Source organism: Prionailurus bengalensis, chromosome A1 (assembly GCF_016509475.1).
Source record: "Prionailurus bengalensis isolate Pbe53 chromosome A1, Fcat_Pben_1.1_paternal_pri, whole genome shotgun sequence".
NCBI lineage: Eukaryota > Metazoa > Chordata > Mammalia > Carnivora > Felidae > Prionailurus > Prionailurus bengalensis.
The window spans coordinates 235,227,973-235,249,687 of NC_057343.1; the positions used below are offsets into that span (position 1 = coordinate 235,227,973).

Here is a 21,715-nt window from a genome sequence, read left to right on the forward strand (position 1 = left end):
CTCATTTTCTATCTATGTGTTTCCAGCCACACACACGAAAGGCGTACTATTCCCATTCTATAGGATTTCAGCACAACGCGACAGACGTAGTGTTTCCTTTGGTTACGGCCGCACGATTCAGGCGTTGGCTTTGGCAAAGCGCTGCCAGAACATGGCCGTGAACGGCATTCCCTGTGGCTGGAACCCAGCTAAGGTCTTTAACCCTCATCCAAACATGTTGAGCCCCTAAAGCACCCAAAGAACCTTCCATCAAAGAACCTGCATGGCCAGGACCCTAAGATCGTTCACTGAGGCTTCAGAATAGTAAAGGGTATATAGTAACACCTGGGACTTTGGGGACGGTTCTTTCAAACACTAGAGCCTGGTGAGCCTTTCGTCTTTTCTGGTCTGCACGGGGTCCACCCCATCCTGTTAGCAGGCTCCGGCGTCACCCCGGAGATGGCCTTATCCCAACGTGAAACCATGGGAAGCAGAGCACATGGGCCAAATCACACGCAGACTCCAGAGGAACATCGAGGGCAAAGAAGGGGCGCTGGGCCCTCCCCCATTTGACTTCCTTTCCCTTTCTCTCCCACCGTCACTCGTGTTCCACGATCCAAGACAACACGGAGAACAATCACAACAAATACCAATCGATACACGTTCCTGTGCTAAGCACTCGTTCGTATGTGAACCTCTTTAATATTTACGCCACCCCTATTTGGGGCATGGTGTCTGCACTATTCCACAGGTGAGAAACATGAGGCCCCGAGAACTAGCAGAAGACAAGAGGATCAGACGCACATTCTTATTCTCTCCCTCCGTCGCCGCTCATGCCCGTGATGGGAGTGCCTGAGCTGTACTCACAACCTCAGACACTTTCCGACCACTGCCAAGGGCACCAGATGTGCCACAGGTGCGGGCGCTCCCCACGCTCAGACACCACAAATAAATGTGCACGTGGACACGACAGCATGTCCTCTGAGGACACCCAACTTGAGATTACGACCGCCACACACACGGAGCCACGAAAACTTATTTTATTGTAAACCTCCCACAGTGAGCTGAACTGTGGACACAACACTAACTTGTAAATAACCAGGACAGGCGTTTGCCTCGCATGACGGTTCAGTTATTTCATTGACCCAGTAGGGGAGAAATAATCGTTGACTTTATGGGCTTCGTTTCTCCAGAAAGACTGGAGATGATGTGAAAATACGCGTGACGGTAAAGTGAAAATTAGTAAGTATAGGAACAGAGGAACAGGAAGAGGGGGGGAGATCTTCATCACCTGTGGTTCCGTGCGCTTCTCTTTGAAAGGATCGAATAACCGTGGGCCGCCTGGGTGGCCCAGGCGGTTGAGTGTCCTACTTTGGCTCAGATCATGATCTCACAATTCATGAGTCTGAGCCCTGCGTCAGGCTCACTGCTGTCATCATGGAGTCTGGATCCTCTGTCTCTCTCTCTCTCTCTCTGCCCCTCCCCCGCTTGTGTGCGCGTTCTCTCTCTCTCTCAAAATTAAATAAAACATATAAAAAGAAAAAGAAAAGAAAGATCTAACTGTACAAAAACAAAGACCCAACATCCTACCATGGTGGGCACAGTGCATACAGTCAGACTTAATACTGTTTCGGGTTTTAAATGTTGGCGTCTCTAACTTTTTTTTTTTTTTTTTTTTTTTTTTTTTAATTTCAGGGTCTCAATCACTGAGAAGTGCCTTGTCTGGGCTGCAAGGTGACCTCTCCATTAGGCATAGCAGACACAGTGCCTTAGTCCTATGATACTTTTAAGGGTCCACAAATGTGTTTTAATTTCTTCTAAAATCAAAACACACACACACACACACACACACACACACACACACACACACAAGCTCTTAGGGTCAAAGGTTACATAGATGTTCATGCTAACACAGTTGCAAACTATAATTTTTAGTACATTTTAGGGAGGAAGGGGATTCCCAAGGCTCCTAAGTCAAATGCCCCAGACCCTAAGGGGCTGGTGTTGAGCCTGTGGGCACATGCCCGGCAGGACCGGCTGGATCCCGCGTAGCAGAGGAGGACCTCCAGCATCATACGGCATCCCCCAGCCTCAGCTGGGCGAGCGGGCTCCCAGTGGGCCAACAGCTTTTGATGGCCCACCAGTTGCTGCTCATGAGGCCGGTGGCCCTAACCACCACCCGACCTGAGCCCGCGGAAGAATCCTGCTCTTCCCTAAAGGGGACAGTCAGCAATTATTCTGCACTTGCCTTCTGAACTCAAACTCCAAACAAGCTTTAATACGGACTTCTCTACAAAACAGGATCTTTTATAGGGCATCAAGGAAAACACAGTAGAGCTTTCATTAAAGGATGTATGAGTTTAGGGACTACATTCCTCCCCAGCATCCCTGCTGGCATCAGGGGCCTCTCGGAGGGGAAGTAAATGAAATGCAGGAATGCCCTCAGTCCTTGGACCACGAGGCTCTCCTCCCTCCCCTGGGCCATTCCCAGCGGACAGGATGATGAACAAAGTCACAGAGGCACACCCCGTGGCTGTTTTCTTCAGAGCCACTTCGGTTTTTAAAATTCAGAGTAGAAGACAAACAACCTAGCTTAAAATAAAGTGAACTAAAACATTTAACACACTGTCGATCTAAATTAAATTCACCATACAACACAAACTAAGTGAAATGTACGAAAATGCCTTTATTAGTAATAAAATGCCTTTAAAACATGCCTTATATAGGTAAAAAAAAAAAATTCACAACACAAACTAAATGAAATGTATGAAATGCCCTTATTACTACTAAAACGTACTCAAATGCCTTTTAAAACATTTTAAAAAGTACCTTACAATGAAATGTACTCAAATGCCTTTTCATAGGGAGATCTCGAACATGGTATCATCTATGTAATGGTAATAGGCTCCCCTAGCTCAGTCCCTTTTAACACTTTATCCTTTCATTTTCAATGCATTTTCTGGTAATTTTGTATGGCTCCTAATTGAGAGGTCTATTAAATACCCATCGCTTTTATGTATTATGTGACAGCTCTTTTGTCTCTTAGAGGCTTTTCCATAGGGCAACAGATTATGTGTGTTTTCGTTCTCGCATCTTTCACTTTTTTGTGAAACAGTACTATTTTTCACTCACATGGTAAAGGGCAGTCTCATGCAAAACACTGCTTTTCTATAAAAAAAAAGTGCTTTGAAGTCCAACAGACAGAGGGTAGGAACCCATCCCCACTTACTTCTGTGCGACTCAAGGTGAGCGCGAGCTTCCCTAAACCTGTTTCTCCACGTAAAAGCAACACGGATACTGCATGGCTGGGGGCATTCAGTACATACAGGTGCACCATAAATAACAAAATTGTTACCATGATGATCATCATGCCCTTTCTCCTTCAAATCGCAATGCTCTCTCACCAAGGCTAGTCTGACTGCTCATTATTGGAGTGATGCCCACTTTACATTCTAAATAACATTTTATCATGAAAAATTACTTTGAAGTGTGGTCACGAGGCAAAAATAAATTTGCTTTTAGCTGTGATATATATCTGACTACAGGTGCATGTGAGCAGACACATATTATCATTCATTCACTCGTGTATTAAATATATACGTACGTGTGATATAGTAGAAAATATATTTTTCACTTTCCCACATATACAGTTATACTCCATTTCATCATGAGGTATGAAAGGAATAAACAAAAATTCTGATTAAATAATTCTACAAAACCATGGTGAACTAAATCAGAGCAGATCTCAAAAAAACAGAGAGATGTTCCATGTTCATGGATAGGAAGACAATATTGCCGAGATGTCGATTCCTTCTGAATTAACCTATAGAGTCAATGCAATCCCAATAAAAATCCCAGCAAGTTATTTTGTAGATATCAACACGTTGATTCTAAAGCTTACATGGGCAGGCACAGCACCTAGAATGGCCAACACAATGTGGAAGGACGGGAAAAAATTAGGAGGACTGACCCTACTTGACTTCCGGTCTTGCTGTAAAACTACGGTAACCAAGGCAGGAGTGGTAGTGCCAGAAGAATAGACAGAGAGATTGACAGAATGGAACAGACCCAGCTAAACGTAGTCAAAGGATCAGGACAAAGGGAACAAAGACAGTTTGACGGAGCGACAACAGTCTTGTCAGCAAAACATCTTAGAACTAGACAACCACATGCAAAAAAAAAAAAAAAAAAAAATCTAGACACATACTTTAGACTCCTCACAAAAATTAACTCAAAATGGGTCACAGCACAGATCTAAGTGTAAAATGCAAAAGTAATTCTGAACACTTCTGGAAGCTTTCCCATACCCAAACCTTCATCAGTTTGTCATGATGGATAATTAATAACACACAAATAGTTTTTAAATAATTAAGAATGCATAAGACAAAGGTGTTTACGCCTTCTTAGAAAGATGTATCATCCACTACTTGTAATTAAGTGACTTGTTACAGTCACACAAAAATACATAGCCTAAAGGCTTGACCATATTTACTTATTCTCAGTTCCTATTATACAGGCTGGTGTTCTCACTCACATGTTAAGAAATAAAGACATGAGGGGCACCTAGGCGGCTAAGTCAGTTAAGCATCCAACTCTTGGTTTCAGTTCAGGTTGTGGTCTCAGAGTTCCCGGGATCGAGCCCCATGTCAGACTCTGCACTGCTGGTGCAGAGCCTGCTTAGGATTCTCTCTCTCCCGCTCTCTCTGTCCCTCCCCCACCAGTGTGCGCGCTCTCTCTCTCTCTCTCTCAAAATAAATAAATAAACAAAACAAACAAAAAATGACATGAGATAAGTGTATTTTAATGGGCAACAGTCCATATGAGGCATCAAACTTTAAAGAACTTTCCCTTCTACAACTAGACCCCAAGTACAAAGTATTCCTGAAGGATGGCTAGTCTCACAAGCAGTAGACAAGGTCTCCAAGCCACTCCCCTTCTCACCCCTATTAAAACAAACAAAACAAAATATGAGTGCTGAGCCCTCGGCGGAGGGGGGCACGTAGACAGGAAGCCTAGCCCACAGAGACAAGGAGCCAGAGGCAGCTGGAAGGAGCAAAAACCAGCTTGGTCCTGCAGGCAGCAGGTGCATGGAGATGCCAAGGGGCTGAGATGCCTCAACAGTGTGTAGACCCACAGGACTACAAGCGCAGACAAAGGGAGACTGAGTAAACCTCAACTGGGGCACATTTCAGCTATCTTGGAAAGAGAAGCCAGTGGCTCTCAGGTAAAAGCTTCCCCACTTACAACCGCAATATTCCAACCAATTAAAGTCAATCGACATCTTAAAACAAAAATCGCCAAAAATGACCAATCACTAAATAACATGGGTCCACAGAAATAACAAATGGTTTAGATTCCCAAGGACTGCAGACATTGAAAATGACAGCCAGACAATACAGACTAGCTGTATATGATATGTTTAAAGGAACAGGGGATACGCTTCCAAGGATGATCATACAAAAGAAATCAGGGGCAAACATACAGAAAATGGCACTTGTAAAACTGATCAACAGAATCATGTAAATAAAAGCTCAATAGTTCAGGGCACCTGGGTGGCTCAGTTGGATAAGCGTCTGACGTTCGCTCAGGTCATGATCTCATGGTTTGTGAGTTCAAGCCCCGCGTCGGGCTCTGTGCTGACAGCTCAGACCCTGGAGCCTGCTTCGTGGATTCTGTGTCTCCCTCTCTCTCTGCCCCTCCTCACTCGTACTCTTTCTGTCTCTCTCTCAGAAATAAATAAAACATGAAAAAAAATTTTAAAGCTCAACAGTTGAAACAGAAAAAAATATGGAAACAAAAACAGAAAAAAGAAATAGTTAAAAAGAAAATCTGTGAACTGGAAGATTAACCAAAGAGTTTATGTGCAATGCACCAAAATATAAATATTCCTTTATAATGTTAGAGATAAAAAAGATTTAAAAAACCTAAGACACACAGACTAGAATAAGATGAATAAGGAGGCATTAACATGTCTGACTGGAGTTCCCAAGTTACAAAATAAAGAGACTTGAGGAGATAAAGCCTCTAAAGGTGGATCAGTTAGGGATGTCCAGTACTAATGAAAAACCATGAATCGACAAGTCCAGCCAGTGAGGCACAAAGAAATACAAACATAAATGCATGATGGTAAACATGCAAAAGATCAGAGATCAAGAAAAAGTCCTAACAGTGTTCAAAGAGAAGGAAGGATCACCCACAAAGAACGACAACACGGGAACAAAAATTTCAACAGTGCAAGAGAGTGAAGACAGGTATGGAGCAAAAAATAACAGTCGACCTTACATCGCCAAGAAACCAGCAGTATTTTTTCATAATGAAAGCAAAAATGCAAACATTTACAAATAAATTATTTTATTTTAAACAAGAATTTACCATAGAGTAAACAGCTCAGAAAGCACTTCTGGCAACTTCTGGCCACTGGTGAACAGTGGTCCAGCAAACTCTTGGCCGCAGAAGCACAGAGGCAGTAGCTATGCAGAAGGAACAGATTCCCAGAAACCTTTCCACTGAGTTCCTCCATCTTGGTGGCCTCCTAGATGACTAGCCAAGTTTGTCTTCACGCATTTCCCGGAAAAGCGTCCACTTCTCCACACAAACCAGTGCTTTATGAAGAATTCTTAGTGATTCTGCAAATAAGTATTCTCTTTTTGAGAAACAGGGGTTCGCTAATTACCAACCCCAAAAGGGACTGAATGCCAACCACGGACCCTCACCAAGTCTCCTTGCAATCTAATGTGCCCATGCCGATGGGACCCATTGTGTGACCCACCAGGCATGAAGCTGGCATCCCATCAGCAAATGGAGGTGGGCCACAGGAGCCAGGGCTCAGACAGACCGTGAAGACACAAGTCGCATGAGCAAATGTCACAGGTACTCATAGGTTCTGCTCCCCCCACACCGCCTACCCTGTCTCTCTCGATCCGTACCCATGTCCTCACCGAGAGTTCCCTACGACCTACTGCCAGAGGAAGTAAAACTCCAGACATCTGGATTATGTCTGGTTCTGCAGAATAGACTACGGCCACTGAACAGGAGAGAATCGAAGCACTGTAACTGAGCCCCTTACGTGTGTCATTCTCGGGAGTACGAGCCAGCCGTCTGTGGCAGGTTGATTACAACGGACAGAAGGCGTGTTTTCACTCGAATTGAACCTACTCTGGCTAGGGCTCTGCTTTCCTGTCCATATGCTTCCACCCAAACCACCATATACGGACTTTCCCAATGCCGTGGTCACTCACGAGGTATTTCACGGAGCCTTGCTGTTGACAGAAGCATTCATTTTACAGCAAATGATGTGTGACGATGAGCTTATGCTCTTGGAATTCGCTGGTCTTACCCTGTTCCTCATCACCCACAAGCAGCTTCCTTGACTGAAGCGGGGGAAAGAGCTCCTAAAGGCCCAGGGTGCCCACGTGGGGGCACCACCTTGTAGGCTGGGAGATACCCTCCAGGGCAAAAAGATGCTTTGAAACAGCCACCAGTGCACGGCACGGGCTCTGCCACCACCAAGATCCACAGGTCTGGGAATCAATGGGTGGAAACAGGAGCGGCTGTCCTCTGAAGGACCCTCTAAAAAAACGTCTTAACTCCATTCCTGTAAATTTAGGCTGTTCCAACGCAGAGGGCTCAGTTGCCGAAGGAGGACACCTCTTCTGAGGAACTCAATAACGTTTCCATTACACCGGAGACAGACTGCTACCCGGCCACACCAGGCTGCTGTTGGCACTGGGCCCATGGGTAGAGAAGAGCTTTTAGTACCGGTTGGGGTGACGGGTGGACACCCTCAAGAAAAACTGGGTTGCTCATACACGACGTAGGCAGGGGAAGGAAGGGTCCGACACAATGCAGGTTGTAGGGTGTCTCTTTTGCTCCCGTATCCTGTGATAAAAGTTCACGGAAACTTCTAACAACAAATATTATCTGTTTGCAAAATACCAGGTAAAGGGACTATTTGTGTCACCCCACCCACCGAGGAAATAGGACCAGATAAGAAGACGCTTGAATATGGAATGGACAGTAAAAGGACGTTAGAATACCAGTGACGTCCCTGTGATCTGCTGTAGAACCCAGGATAGCAGCGGTTATAAATATTTCTCCCGTGGCTTGGTGTAAATGTATTTGTGCCTGTGCGTGTGTGCACATGAAGTAACTCTTTTTCTTCTCTTCCCTAGGATACAACATGAGATGTATTAAGGGTGTGTTAATAGCTTTTATATCCAAGTATGCAAGGAAAGTGATTTTTAAAGGACACTGCTCCTTAGACAGCTGAGAAATGAACATCACTAAGGTGGATAAAATGACCCTTGAGATCCTCCTTGAGGGAGAACGTTGGTGTGTTTTCAGTTGTACAAAGAAGGGCTGCATCCCATCAGGCGGAAGCATGATCGTGCTATTTTCTTTATGTGGAAGTCAAACAGCGAGCATGGTATACACAAGACCCAGGAAACAAGCAGCCGACTGTGCTGGGTTGTTCTGTCATCCAATTGATGGATGCTCCTTCCCAGAATCCCCTCTCCCGAACGTTCCCAGGGAAGAGCTAGCCACAGGAGGTGCAGCCCCCAGGAAGGGTGGCGCGCTGGACAGGTGTGGGCGGGGACACATGGGGACAAGCCGGCGGGCCCCAGCCCACCCTGGCTCTCCACGGCCCCGCACCAGCTCTCTGGCTGTGCACTCGCAGAGGCGGCGAAGGTGACAGCTCTCAGGAGCCCCCGAGAGGCTCTCCTCCACAGATGCAGGCCCTCAGGTCCTTGGATCTCCTTGCACCTCCAACTGGTTAGCGACTTCTCTGCTGAGTCCCTAATGCTCCCTTTGGGGACCAAGCTTTCCATTTAAAGAAAAGGCTGAAAACTAATGAACTTTGTTTCCCCCTTCAGAAATTATAAAAACAAAGCCAACGACAAAAGAAACGCAGAGAAAGCAGAAGGAAGGTATGGTAGGAAGGTAAGAAAGAAACCCTTTCTTCTGGGTTGCTTCCGGGAAGCACTTTCTGACCTCCTCTGAAGTGAGAAGTAACCATGTTTTGGCCAATGAAACGAGAGTAGAACCCTAGGTTTGTCCTCTGGGCAGAGCCATGCAAATGCCCGTCTGAAGCCCCGCAGCACTCCCCCCTTCTATGGCACGATGAGGACAAAAGCACCTGTCACGGGGAAGACACTTGTGGCTGAGCGTTCGGAGTCACTAAGCTGAGCAGAACCTCCCTCCTGGCCAGGATGTGTGCGCACGAACTAAACCTCTGGTATGTTAGGCCACATTTGGGGTTTTCTTGCTAACTCATCACGACCCATCCCGTCTTTACTGAAAACAAAAACTGGTACAACGCGATAGGGGGCTGGTCTGACAACACCTAACTTGTGTGGCACTGACAGCTGCCAAGCAGCAGGAGACGGAAAAGCCCAGTTATTGAGACTGAAAAATGGCAACCAAGTTAGCAAAGGTCCAACATGTGTCAAAATATCTTCTCATTTATCTTGGAGGGGGAAAGATGCCCTGACAGAATTCTAAGTCCGGAGCAGGGCTCAGTGAACTGTTTGCACAAGGAGCTAGATCATCAGTATTTTATAGGCTTTAATTGGGCCACACGGTCTCAGTCACGTTATTTAATTAACTCTGCTGATGTACCTTCAACACAGCTGTAGATCATACGCGAGTGAGGGTCCAGCTATATTCAATAAAACTTTATTTAAAAAATAGGCAGCGGGCCAGAGTTTGTTGACTCTACTCCAGAAGAGGTCATTAAACGAAATGTTACAACCATGGCTTTGCTGCTGTTGGCTGCATCTACTAAGGTATCATGAGGCAAACACAAGACCAGGAGATCACAGGTTGGCTATCAGGAAGACGAATGCGGAAGCAACAGATTCCAGAACTGTATGGATCTGTCAGACTGGAAGAGGAAAATGCTTCTCAGTCCCAACCAGTAAATGACTCAACTTGGTTCTGGGGTGAGAAGGGATTAAAACTCAGCCTCGTGGGGGCAAAGCAAGACCACTTTCAACAATGGATTAAGGTGTGTCAGAGTGAAGTCCAAGGAGTATGGTGCCAGAAAATCCTTTCAACTGGACAAAATGGCCTCATGGAAAAGAGTGCACTACTCAAACAGGCTCAAAGAGAGAGAAAGGAGGAGGAGTGGGCAGTGAGTAAGAGAGAGAAGAGGGAGAGAAAGAGAGATGGGGTGAGAAGGCAGAGACATACAGCAAATCTAACGAGTAGATCTTCAGAATAACTATGATGACCACGGACACCTACAGATGACTGACATTAAATAGGTAAGAACTTGAGTAAGCTTTGAGAGATTTGTGATTCCAAAAGCAATACCAGCCTGCACTGCGGCTGTTGTAGACTTAACGGAAACTCTGGGTTCTCCATCTATGACGGAAGATGGGCTGAGGAAACTGCTCAGTCCCCACGTGGGGAACATTCCCCAAACAGTCAACCCAGATGTGTTCAAGAAGGTGACCGACAAGGAAGAATACCCCAAAGAGAAGGTTCAGAGATCACAGAAAACAGAAGACAAGGGACTGTTTCCAGGGAAAGAGTCTGGGTCAAAAGATGATTCAATTCGCGGCTCCTGGGCCAGAGACCCTGGAACCGCCTGCCTGGAGATTTAGCATTGCTTGTGTTGTCCTTCCCCTGAAGCCCAACAGAGACAAAAGAGAGTTCTTGGAAAAGTGAAAACAAAACAGACATCGGACAAGATTTTAAAAGGTCAAAGAGAACAATAATACTATAAATAAAAACCAAAGGCAGAATACATGTAAAGTGTTAAAATGAGACACAAGTATTATCGACGTGCCATTAAATGTGAGAATTTGGATGAAAGGCAAAAATTCCTTGAAATATCTTATTAAAACTGACTCAAGAAATAAAATTAGAAATACTAACAATCCTTTTAATATCCAAGATACTGAAATGGAAGTTTCTAAATCGTCCTATAAAGAAAGTGACAAGCCCGAGTGGTTTTCCAGACAAATTCTATCCAACTCATCCCAACATTCCAAAAACCTTAAAATCTTATAGAAAACTGAAAAGGAAGGCATGCTCTCTTTAACTTAAAAAAAAAAAGGGGGGGTGGGGGGGGCCTGACTGGCTCCATTGGTAGAACATGTGACTCTTGATCTTGGGGTCATGAGTTCAAGCCCCACATTGGGTGTGGAGCCTACTTTAAACAGACAAACAAACAAACAAACAAAGTTTCATAAAAGAATATTTCAAATTCACTTCACCAAAAAAAAAAAAAAATGTTGTAAAACTCTTAATCAAACTCTTAGCACATGACATCCAACATTTGATAAGAGATACCATGAAAATTGAGTTCGTCTCAGGTCTATGAAAATCGTTTGATATTAGAAAACCTATAATTATTATTCATTACATTGACAGACTAAAAAACAACTTAAAAAGCATACGTAGTCACTTCAACTTAGTAAAATTCAACACCCAATCACATTTAAATTTTTTGCATAAAGTATAACAAGAGGGAATCTCAAAGGAAATCTACAAAACCAATATCCTCCTAAATAAATTATGAAGGAGCTCTCTTTAAAATTAGGAAAAAGGCAAGGTTACTCACAATCACCAACTCTGTCAAGATAATATTAGAATTCTTAGCCAGCACAATAACATAAGAAACAGAAATTTAAGACCTTCATACTAGAAAACAGAAAAATAAGACTCTTATTATTTCAGGTGATATGATTCTCTATGTAGGAAACCTGAAAGAATCTGCAGTTCAGTTATTAGTTAAAAAAAAAAAAAGTAAGACAGCAAGTTACAGAATAACATCTATAAAACTGTGACACTTCACCAAAGCACACAAATGAATGGAGAGATGCTCCAATGTTCATGGATAGAAAAGCTTAATATCATAAAATGTCTCATCAATGAATCAAGAGATTCAACACGACACTAGCAAAATCTCAGTTGAGTTTTTTTCATACTCAACCATATGAGGTTGACATAAGGTGACTAAAAAGTTTATAGAGAAGGAAAAAAAGGTCAAGAAACTTTTAAAGGAGCTGAATGCTACTACCTGTTTAATCTAAATACTTATTACAAAGCTTTACCAATTATAGCGGGTGTGTGTACGTGTAGGAATACAAAGGTAAAAACAAAACAAAACTCAACCAGCGGAACAGAATAGAGAACTCATAACAAACCACTCACATATGGAATTTTGAGGTAGGAAAGACAGACGTGGGGAAAGAAACAGCTAAAAGTGATTAGGAAAATTTCATTCACCACAAGAAAAAAAATGTAACTGATCTCAATCACTACCTCACACCATATGCCTATAATAATATATACGGATGCACATACATACATGATAAAATGAATAAAAAGAAAAGCAAGAGAACGATGACAAAAAGTTCAATATAAAGTTTACGTTTGAGGCTCAGCAGGGGATTGGGACAGGAGTGCCATACAGACTATTCTGGTTTCGACTAGGTTCATGAGTGTTTACTTCAATGTAAATAAGGAAGTCAGATAGGTATCAATGAGAACTGTGCTTAAAAATCAAAAATTGATCAAATTGGTCAAATGATAAACCCCATTCCGTGCACCTAGAGACCAACTGTGAAGAACATGGCTGTTAAATGCTTGAATTAACTACAAGCCAATGATGAGAAAGGATTAGACATCTGATCCACCATATATCTGAAACTACTGTGTCTTTCATTTGTACTCACCTGATCTCTTCATTCTCTGAATGTTTAACATCATTACTGGTTCGACTAACGAACTAGTCTAAAATGTTGTTTCCTTTATGTCCACAGATCACTAGTTGCTTGAAGTCTCACCTACTTTGCCCTTAATTTTTTTACAGCTTAAAAAAATAGGGGTGACTGGGTGGCTCTGTGGTTGAGCATCCAACTCCTGATTTCAGCTCAGGTCATGATCCCAGGGTCATGCAACAGGGCACCACGTCGGGCTCCACGCTCCGTGTGGAGCCTGCTTAAGATTCCCTCTCTCTTCCTCTGCTCTCTCTAAAATAAAACGAGAGACACCAGGGTGGCTCAGTCGGTTAGTGTCCGACTTCAGCTCAGGTCTGATCTCACGGCTTGTGGGTTTGAGCCCCACATCGGGCTCTGTGCTGACAGCTCAGAGCCTGGAGCCTGCTTCCAATTCTGTGTCCCTTTCTCACTCTGCCCCTCCCCGGTCATGCTCTGTCTCTGTCTCTCTCAAGAATAAATTAAACACACACACACACACACACACACACACACACACATCAGCCTTGGGGATAAGAACGTAGAAATGAGAGCCAGCACCTTTGAGATCGGGCTCGTTCTAGCTGTAATGTCCCAACACCATCATGTCTGAGCGACAGTAAAGGACATTAGGGAAACAGGTAGAAGTTCTACTTCTAAGACCTTGCAATCAAGGCCCCCATTCCAAAGTACTGGTCCACCATATTCTCCACCAGGAACCTCCTCTAAGTGGCTGGCCACAGAGACTTGATTTGTTCATAGGATTCTCACCCGCAATAACCATCTTGGGAAATCTCAGTAATTTCAGTGTTCTAAAAAGGAGCTATTGGGGCACCTGGGTGGCTCAGTTGGGTAAATGTCTGACTTGGGTTCAGGTCATGATCTCGTGGTTCATGGATTCAAGTCCCACGTCGGGCTCTGTGCTGACAGCTCGGAGCCTGGAGCCTGCTTCAGACTCTGTGTCTCCCTCTCTCTCTGCCCCTCCCCCACTCATGCTGTCACTCTCTCAAAAATAAACAATCATTTAAAAAACATAAAAATAGGGGCACCTGGGTGGCTCAGTCGGTTGGGCGTCCGACTTTAGCTCAGGTCACGATCTCACAGTCCGTGAGTTTGAGCCCCGTGTCGGGCTCTGTGCTGACAGCTCGGAGCCTGGAACCTGCTTCCGATTCTGTGTCTCCCTCTCTCTGTGCCCCTCCCCCGTTCATGCTCTGCCTCTCTCTGTCTCAAAAATAAATAAAACGTTAAAAAAAAAATTTTTAACACAAAAATAAAAAAGAAGCTATCGTACCTTATGTCTGTATGTTTCAAATACAATAAATTATTCATCCAATATATTTTAATTGTGTTAATTGGAAATTTCCATTTCAAGCACCAAGTTTTTTTTTTAAGAGATTTGGTTGGACTCTAAGATATAACTGGCCTTAGGTATCCCTAATAGCCTAGACCCAGGTCTCTATTCCTACTCTTTCTTGGCACCATTGTTCTGGAAACTGGAGCAAAGTCGGAAAGGTAGTTGGCAAAGTTACTCACGATGGTTTTTCAGGTAAAGGTTCCCATTACCGTTTGCATCACTCTCTCAACTGACTATGTGGCTTCTGGGTCAGAAGTGTAAGCCCAGGTAAAAAGAAGGAACAAAAACATGATTTATAACATTACCAGGAACGGCTGGATCCATGAAGTTTTCTCCTTGTGATTTTTTTTTTTATTGTATCCTTATACAAAGTGAGCATCAAAGCAACATCAGCCACACCTCAACTTGGTCAAATGGACGCACACGTGAGCTAACCCAACCATCCTCTTCTCTCCTCCCAAGCACACCTGGTGGTTGCAGCCAGAATTTCCAGGGGTCTGTCAATTTCCTGATATGATATCAAGAAATCACATCATAAATATCTTACTTTTATACACCATTATCCAAAGCTAACAAAATCGAGAAATAGGAAAAGCCACAGGAGTGTCCATTTGGCATGAATTTTAGGGCTGGAAAATGAAACACTTATGTCAAAATGTGACTTTTAATTAAACTATCTTTGGATCACCAACTATCTTTTTTTTAATAACTCAGAGTTTATGCACAAGATGTATCACATAAAGAGAAACATATCCCCTGCTCTTTCATGCCCAGACTTAAAAATCCTATTATCCATTTAGTTTCCAGCCGGACATACATGTCACCTACAGGATGCCTTGACAAGGAAAACCCTCTGTGGCACAAATATACGAGTAACAGTGAGGTCATCGTGGGGCTTGGGTGCAATATGTGCCTGGCGCTGTGCTAAATGTTCATATGATCTATCCTTCTTCATTCCCAACAGAGCTCCCCGAGCCTGGTTGTGCTATTTGTGTTATTTCCGACGAAACAGTAGCTGAGGCGACGGCAGGTAAATTAATTTCTCAGGGGCACACACCAGGTGGCAAAACAGACCCCGATCCAGGGCTATCAGCAAAGTTCTGTCGTGCTAACCAGTAGGCTCCTGATGGAAAGGCCAGCTTCTAAGGAAAGCAGACCTACGCCATCAATTACACATGTGTTAATTACACGCCTGGGCCAGGGCCAGGGCTAGGGCCAGGGCTGTGTGAAACACCCGGAGCGGAGCTCCGTTTCATCCCGATTTGTTGAGGAGGCGAGACAAGCTCACAACACTATGCTGAACATCAGATGACAGTAATGTGGTAGTGAAAATGCTTTCACACAGTTCAGGAGCTTTGCAGGTTGGAAAGAGAATGAGTGAAGTCCAGTAAATTGTGCCGAAGCCAATATCAAGTTATAGAAAGGACTGCTGTGTGAGCGGATTATTTCACAGACACCCCGTTTAGACTATCACTAGCAATTACTGATCAACATATCAAAGTGATTAATACCACCATTAAACACCTGTAACAGAGGAATATATCAGCTCTCACAGTGTTATTACCTTTTAAATAGAATGATTTAAAAATATCGGTAAGGGGAAACTTCGCAAATAGTTCAACAGGAATGATTCTACATGCCACGGTATTTATGCCAGAGATTTCTCAGACAACAAAAGCACAGCCACAAATGGGTCCTCGGCTTAATGGGGAAGACACTGGGAATACTGGGCATAATGAAAATAAATGATGCCCACCTCAACGAGCTCAACGTCAGGAAGCAGCTCTACCAAGATTTGTTTTAACATCAAAAGAGAAAAGAATTGACGTGTAACTCCATTCCAGAAAAATGAGGGCTGAGGACATTCACGTCAGTAGGAAATTTCAACAGGAAACCCGCGATTGTGCCTGAACCGGAGCCGGGAATCTCCGATCTGCAGTGGCCTCCAGGAAAGCTCCCCCAGGAAAAGTCGAATGCCGTGCATCTGGCCCCCGCCCTGCCCCTGTGGGACCTGAAAGAGTCGAACGCACTGCTCTGGGTCTCTGTCCTCATTCTCCAAGAGTGCCTTCCAGCTTTAATGCCATGTGACATGTTCTTCCATAGCAACAATGGAAATGCAACTACAGAAGACTCTCCTGACAGTACTTCCTGGGGGGCATGTTCTGGGCCAGGCATTACTCTGACTGCTTCACAAGCACTAATTTGGACCATCGCCTCAGAAGGCAGGTACCGTTCTATTTTACAAACAAGAAAACGGAGGCACAGAGAGGTTAAATAATTTGACGAAGGTCATAGAGATGGAAAGGCACAAAGCCAAAAGGCCCGCGCAGAAAGATGCTCTTAACCATCACTTTCTCTGCCCCTTTTTAAAAGGAGAAGACTAGGTCCTGTGCATATATTGAATTGTGCACTTTTTTTTTTTTTTTAATTTTTTTTTTCAACGTTTATTTATTTTTGGGACAGAGAGAGACAGAGCATGAACGGGGGAGGGGCAGAGAGAGAGGGAGACACAGAATCGGAAACAGGCTCCAGGCTCTGAGCCATCAGCCCAGAGCCCGACGCGGGGCTCGAACTCACGGACTGCGAGATCGTGACCTGGCCGAAGTCGGACGCTTAACCGACTGCGCCACCCAGGCGCCCCTGAATTGTGCACTTTTAAGATCCCAAGGATGCTTCCAAATCCTTCCTTGTCAGCCTTCTAAATTGCAACCACCTTTCCTGCAGAAAATTACGGTTTTTCCTCATCTTTTGTTGATACCACAGTTAAGTGGAATGACTTCGTGAAAGGCTGGTTGCAATTACAAACACCTGCCAAGGAAGAGTTTCCTGAATGCAAAGAAATTCACGGGAAGGTATATCTTGAGATACCTCTACTCTGATTCCTAAGAACAAGCTCTAGTCCCATGCACCCCCAGAATTATGGGACCAGAGGAAGTACATACAACTTTTCCTGTTCCTTAAAGAAGAGGCCAGACATATTTATCTGCCTTCTCCAGCCTTCACCCCCCAAGACAAGGGTGAAAGATTGAGTGTGTCCCCACTGACATCCTACCACCCACTGGGGGCGCTGAAATACCGTCTGGAATAATAAAGCCAATCTTCCTGTACAATGACTGGGTTTCTGTGTGTGTTTCTCCGTTGTAGAAACACTGATATATCTGTCCCTAGAAAAAATACCCAATTTTCCCCGGAAAACTGATTTGGAATGGCAAGTACTTATGGTTATTGTTTGAAAGATTTAGCTCACCAAATCACGAAAAAGGAAGCATACAGGTCATATTCTCAGTCGAAATCATGCATATTACATATTTAATAAAAGCATGTATACCTGCATGGGTTTCCATCTCATAGCAAAACAAAAAAAAAAAATCTATTTTGTTGCAATATCTATTTAAAATGTATGGGAATAAAAGTTTTCCATTCCAGTTGAAATATTAACTATTTCTCATCACGAATTTTAGCTAAAACAAATCTGGTTGGAGCCAGCTGGTATTTTGACAAACTAAAAAAATTATGTCAACTTTGCTAACAATGACAGGCCAATTTCGAAAAAAAAAAAAAACTTGCTGATTTTGGACGTGGTAAGTCAGAGAGGATTTAATTCTGATAGACGGTTCCACGCATGTAGTAATGAGAGCCAGTCCTGGAAAATGAAGTGACATCATAAGACTCAGAACTTAAAGTCTGATCTCATGAGTTCCATTATTTTCTGATGCCAGGTGTCAAGTTTACTTTGCCCATCATGCCCTGTGCTCTCAGTACAACACCCTTGAAAAGCAACAGAAAATATGTTTCAAATTATTAAACAAATTATTAAAATTCAAGACATGCTATCAGGCATCCTATTTATTCTATGTCTAGATAATTCCTAGCGAATGTGGGATAAAACCTATTTAATGGCTTCCTATGTAGAAAATAACTAAGCAAGATGGTGAAGTTTCAATTCAGAATTTATTTTTACAATGTAATAAAAATTCAGGGCAGCTGGATGGCTCCGTCATTTGGGCGTCTGACTTCAGCTCAGGTCATGATCTCATGGTTCCTGGGTTCAAGCCCCTCATCGGGCTCTGTGCTGACAGCTTGGAGCCTGGAGCCTGCTTCCGATTCTGTGTCTCCCTCCCTCCCTCTCTCTCTCAAAACTGAATAAACATTAAAAATAAAAGTTTAAAAATACTTCAAGAACTACTTTAACTTCATGCAGTTTCATGGACTGATTGATCATAAGTTGAAATTAAGTGAAACTGATTTGTGAATCATGTCAATTAGGGAGCTACTAAGACAAAACTTACCCTTTTATTTTTACCAGCTATTCCAAATCACCGTACAAAGGCAAGTCCATATAGCAAAACATCACTGTGTACTTGGATGATGCTAAGATCATTTTGTGATCCAAATGTTCTAGGAGACTACTGGATGTGCATGAAGAAGATTGCCAGACTTTTTCTACTACAGGAACGGATGGAAGTCTAATAGAAACCAAAATCAGGCAGATTCATGGGAAAGAAGAAATCTGTCCAAGATTTCAGGCAGCAAAAATAGATGTGCCGAGCTCCTGAATTACATCAGAGCCCAGCTATTCTTGTAAAGCGCTCGAAGGTGGAAACCTGGGCTGGCCCCAGGCGGCTATTTCCATCCCCCAGAGGTAGATCGCTCAGCAGCCAAGCTCTGGTCAGTCTGAGAAACGAACTCACCCCGCTTGGTGTGAACACAGCTCTACGTGAACACCGGCCTGTCTTTCAACGCTCCGTCTCTGTGTGAACAGAGAACATTTTCCGGAAAGCGGAACTGCTGTTTATGATATTACTAAAAGCAAAAGAGAAACGAGCCGTCTGGAGCTCAGAACTGACCCAGTCGTCCCTAACGTCTAGTATGGAAGGATACTGCCTATGGCTTGCGGGCGTTCCCACCTCCCGCTGGGCCCTGCAGCCCCAGTCCCCACCTGAAGGGAGCCTTTCCACCAAAACCATTCATACTCCCTGATTCTGGAACGTTTCTGCAGAGCTCTTCACCTTGAAAGATTCATACAGTAGTCAGTCCACAGACCAGGTACAGCAAGGAACAGTCCATTTCGCTGCCTCTGGGCATCATCCTAGGCCACAGCCATGGCCCGGGAAGGGCTTACTCTGTGCTTTAAACGCTTTAGCTGAACGCCAGGAAAGTGTGGAAATGGTGGGTTTCTCAAGGAAAGGTAAAGACGCCTGGATAAACTGTGAAAAGGATACCACTCGCACCATGTGATATGGAACATAAAGGAGGTGTATAAAGAGAGACTAACGGAGAGCTCAAAAACAACGCGGAGAAGGGCGTCACAGCTGGACGATGCTGAACCTCAGAAAAGCCCAGGCAAGAACATCTGTATCAGTGGGGTTTAAGAAATTCGAGACCTGTATCTTAGAAAACAAAGTGCTGTGTGTGCAGGGGAGACATGAACTACACACTTGTCTTTAAATATATTAATGGTGCTATAAATAGGCCATCACCTGCTCCTCCTTTCCCATTTAGAAGAGAACGAGCCAGAAGGGTTTGAATTACAGATTCAACAGAATCACAAGCAGCCACGTCCTAGCAGAAGAGATTTCCAGAGGAAAGCTGACGTGCTTTCTTCCCTGCAAGTGCAGGAATGAACAAAAGATGCTTTTAGAGAGCCTAGTGCCAGTCCTGAAAGTGGTGAAGAGAGACAGAGATGCCATGCCCACTCCAGGGGGCATCCGGGGCTGCTGCCGTGGCTATGAGGACAGCGCTGAAGTCACACCCAGAAAACAGAACCAAAAGGAGCTCTCCGCTCCGGATTTTACGACAGAAGAACCAGTGTGTGATCCGGGGCATCCGGATCCCCTACATTCTATTTTGGACTCTTACCGAATTCCATCAGGAGACAGCACTTCTCGGGAAATGTGGGGAGAAAGAAAACTTTACTTTTAAAAGAACCCTATGATGATAACAAGTTTTTCCCGTGCATAATAACTGAGTGCCATCTGGCTCAGGAGGCAAGTAGGAAGGACAGCTTCTTTACACACTTGGTGAAATACAGGCAAACGTCCATTTATTTCTTTGCTCCCGGACCCGAATGCACGTGCATACTTCTATTCTAAGCTACACACACACACACACACACACACACACACACACACACACACAAAAGTCATTCAGTAGAGACATCTCCAGATCAACCGCTGACCCCAAATACCCCACTGGATAATCGATGCCTGGCAGTGTGCACATACATACACAATCGCAGGCAGTGCAAAAGTTTGAACCACACAACCAGAATGATCGGTAACAGGAAGTTTACCGCCATCTACAGATTTTCCCTCCCCGCTCCAGGGAGCGAGCCAAGGATTCCTGCCTGAAAAACATAAATTGGCAAAACTGGCATCAGCTGTTGAGTTGCACCGAGGCTCCTGGTGATGAAACCCACTTTAAAAACCCGCACGAAAGAGTCGACACGATGAACAACCTCCCTAGAAACAGGAAATCAACGGTCCGTGGGTGCTTGCTACTTACAGACTCAAAGCGTGAAGACTCACAACAGGTCAACACCCTATCTCGTTCTGTCTATGGGACTAAATAGATATAAGGGCAGAGATGCATAATCCTATGCTCCCCCCCCCCATTTCCCTCGCCATTAACCCCTTTCCCAGGGCAGGTTTGGGAGAGTTAACGTGCACTCCCAACTAAAACGCCGGCTCCGGGGGCCCGTGCACGGCCTCGGGCAGCGGCCGGAGCGGTCGCGTCTCGGGCAGATGTTGCGGCCGCGGCGCCGGCTGGAAAGCGCAGCGGGCCGGGCCAGCGGGTGCGCGGGGCCGGGGTGGGGGAGCACACGCCCTGCCCGTCCACCCCCGGGAGCACCCCGGCAACTTTATCTGGGGCCCCACCTGCCACGGAAAGTTTTCTCTCGCCCGCTGCCCCCCCCCCCCCCTCCACCGCGAGCCGGGCCGGGAGCCGCGGGCCGAGGGGCCAGCCCCCTGGCGGGACGCGCGGCTCGTCCGGGTCGGGTCCGCCTCCGGGCGCCGGGCTCCGGGACCGGGACGGCGCCGGGGCAGGTCGCGCGGGGAGGCCACTCACCAGCCGGAGCGCGAAGAAGACGGCGAGCAGGGCGAGGCAGGCGCCCATGACGATGAGCAGCAGGAAGACGATGAGCGGGTGCTGCTGGCTCATGCAGTAGTAGGACTCGTACAGCCAGTCCCGGGACCGCTGCAGCCCGTCGCCGCCGCCCGCCGCCGCCGCCGCCGCCGCAGCCGCCGCCTCGGCGCGGTCCCGCAGGTAGCGGCGGCGCCGCATCGCCTCCCGCCACATCGGGCCGGCTCGCGGGGCGCCCGCCGAGCGCGCCCGGCCGGGGCTGCGCCGCCCGCGTCCCACCCCCGCGCCGCCTCGGCCGGCCCGGCTGCCGCGCTCCGAGCTGCGCGCAGGGGCCTCCGGCGCGGGCGGAGCTCGGCGCCCCGGGCTGGGCGCTGACGCGCGGGCGGGGGCCGGGCGGCGGCCTCAGGGGCAGCTCCCGGCGCCGCCGCTGCCGCCACCGCGCGGGAGGGGGCGGGTGCGACCGGGGCCCTCGGCCCGCCCCTCTCCTCCCCCCCCCCCACCAACCGCGCGGCGCGCGGCCCGGCCTCCGCCCACCGCCGCCGCCCCCCGACGGCCGAGCCACGCGCTGGGGGCGGCCCGAGGGGGAGGGAAGGGG

General features: G+C 45.9%; 1 protein-coding gene across 3 annotated transcripts in view; it reads right to left on the reverse strand.

The window, feature by feature from the left end:
• Positions 1-21,351, reverse strand: part of ADCY2 (adenylate cyclase 2) — a 414,481-nt gene extending 393,130 nt beyond the window's left edge. For all 3 annotated transcript variants that reach the window (XM_043601271.1, XM_043601263.1, XM_043601281.1), the window contains exon 1: positions 21,106-21,351. In XM_043601271.1, coding sequence (XP_043457206.1) covers positions 21,106-21,336 — 231 coding nt within the window. In that variant the 5' untranslated portion in view covers positions 21,337-21,351. The remainder of the gene's footprint in view (positions 1-21,105) is intronic.
• Positions 21,352-21,715: the final 364 nt, after the last annotated feature.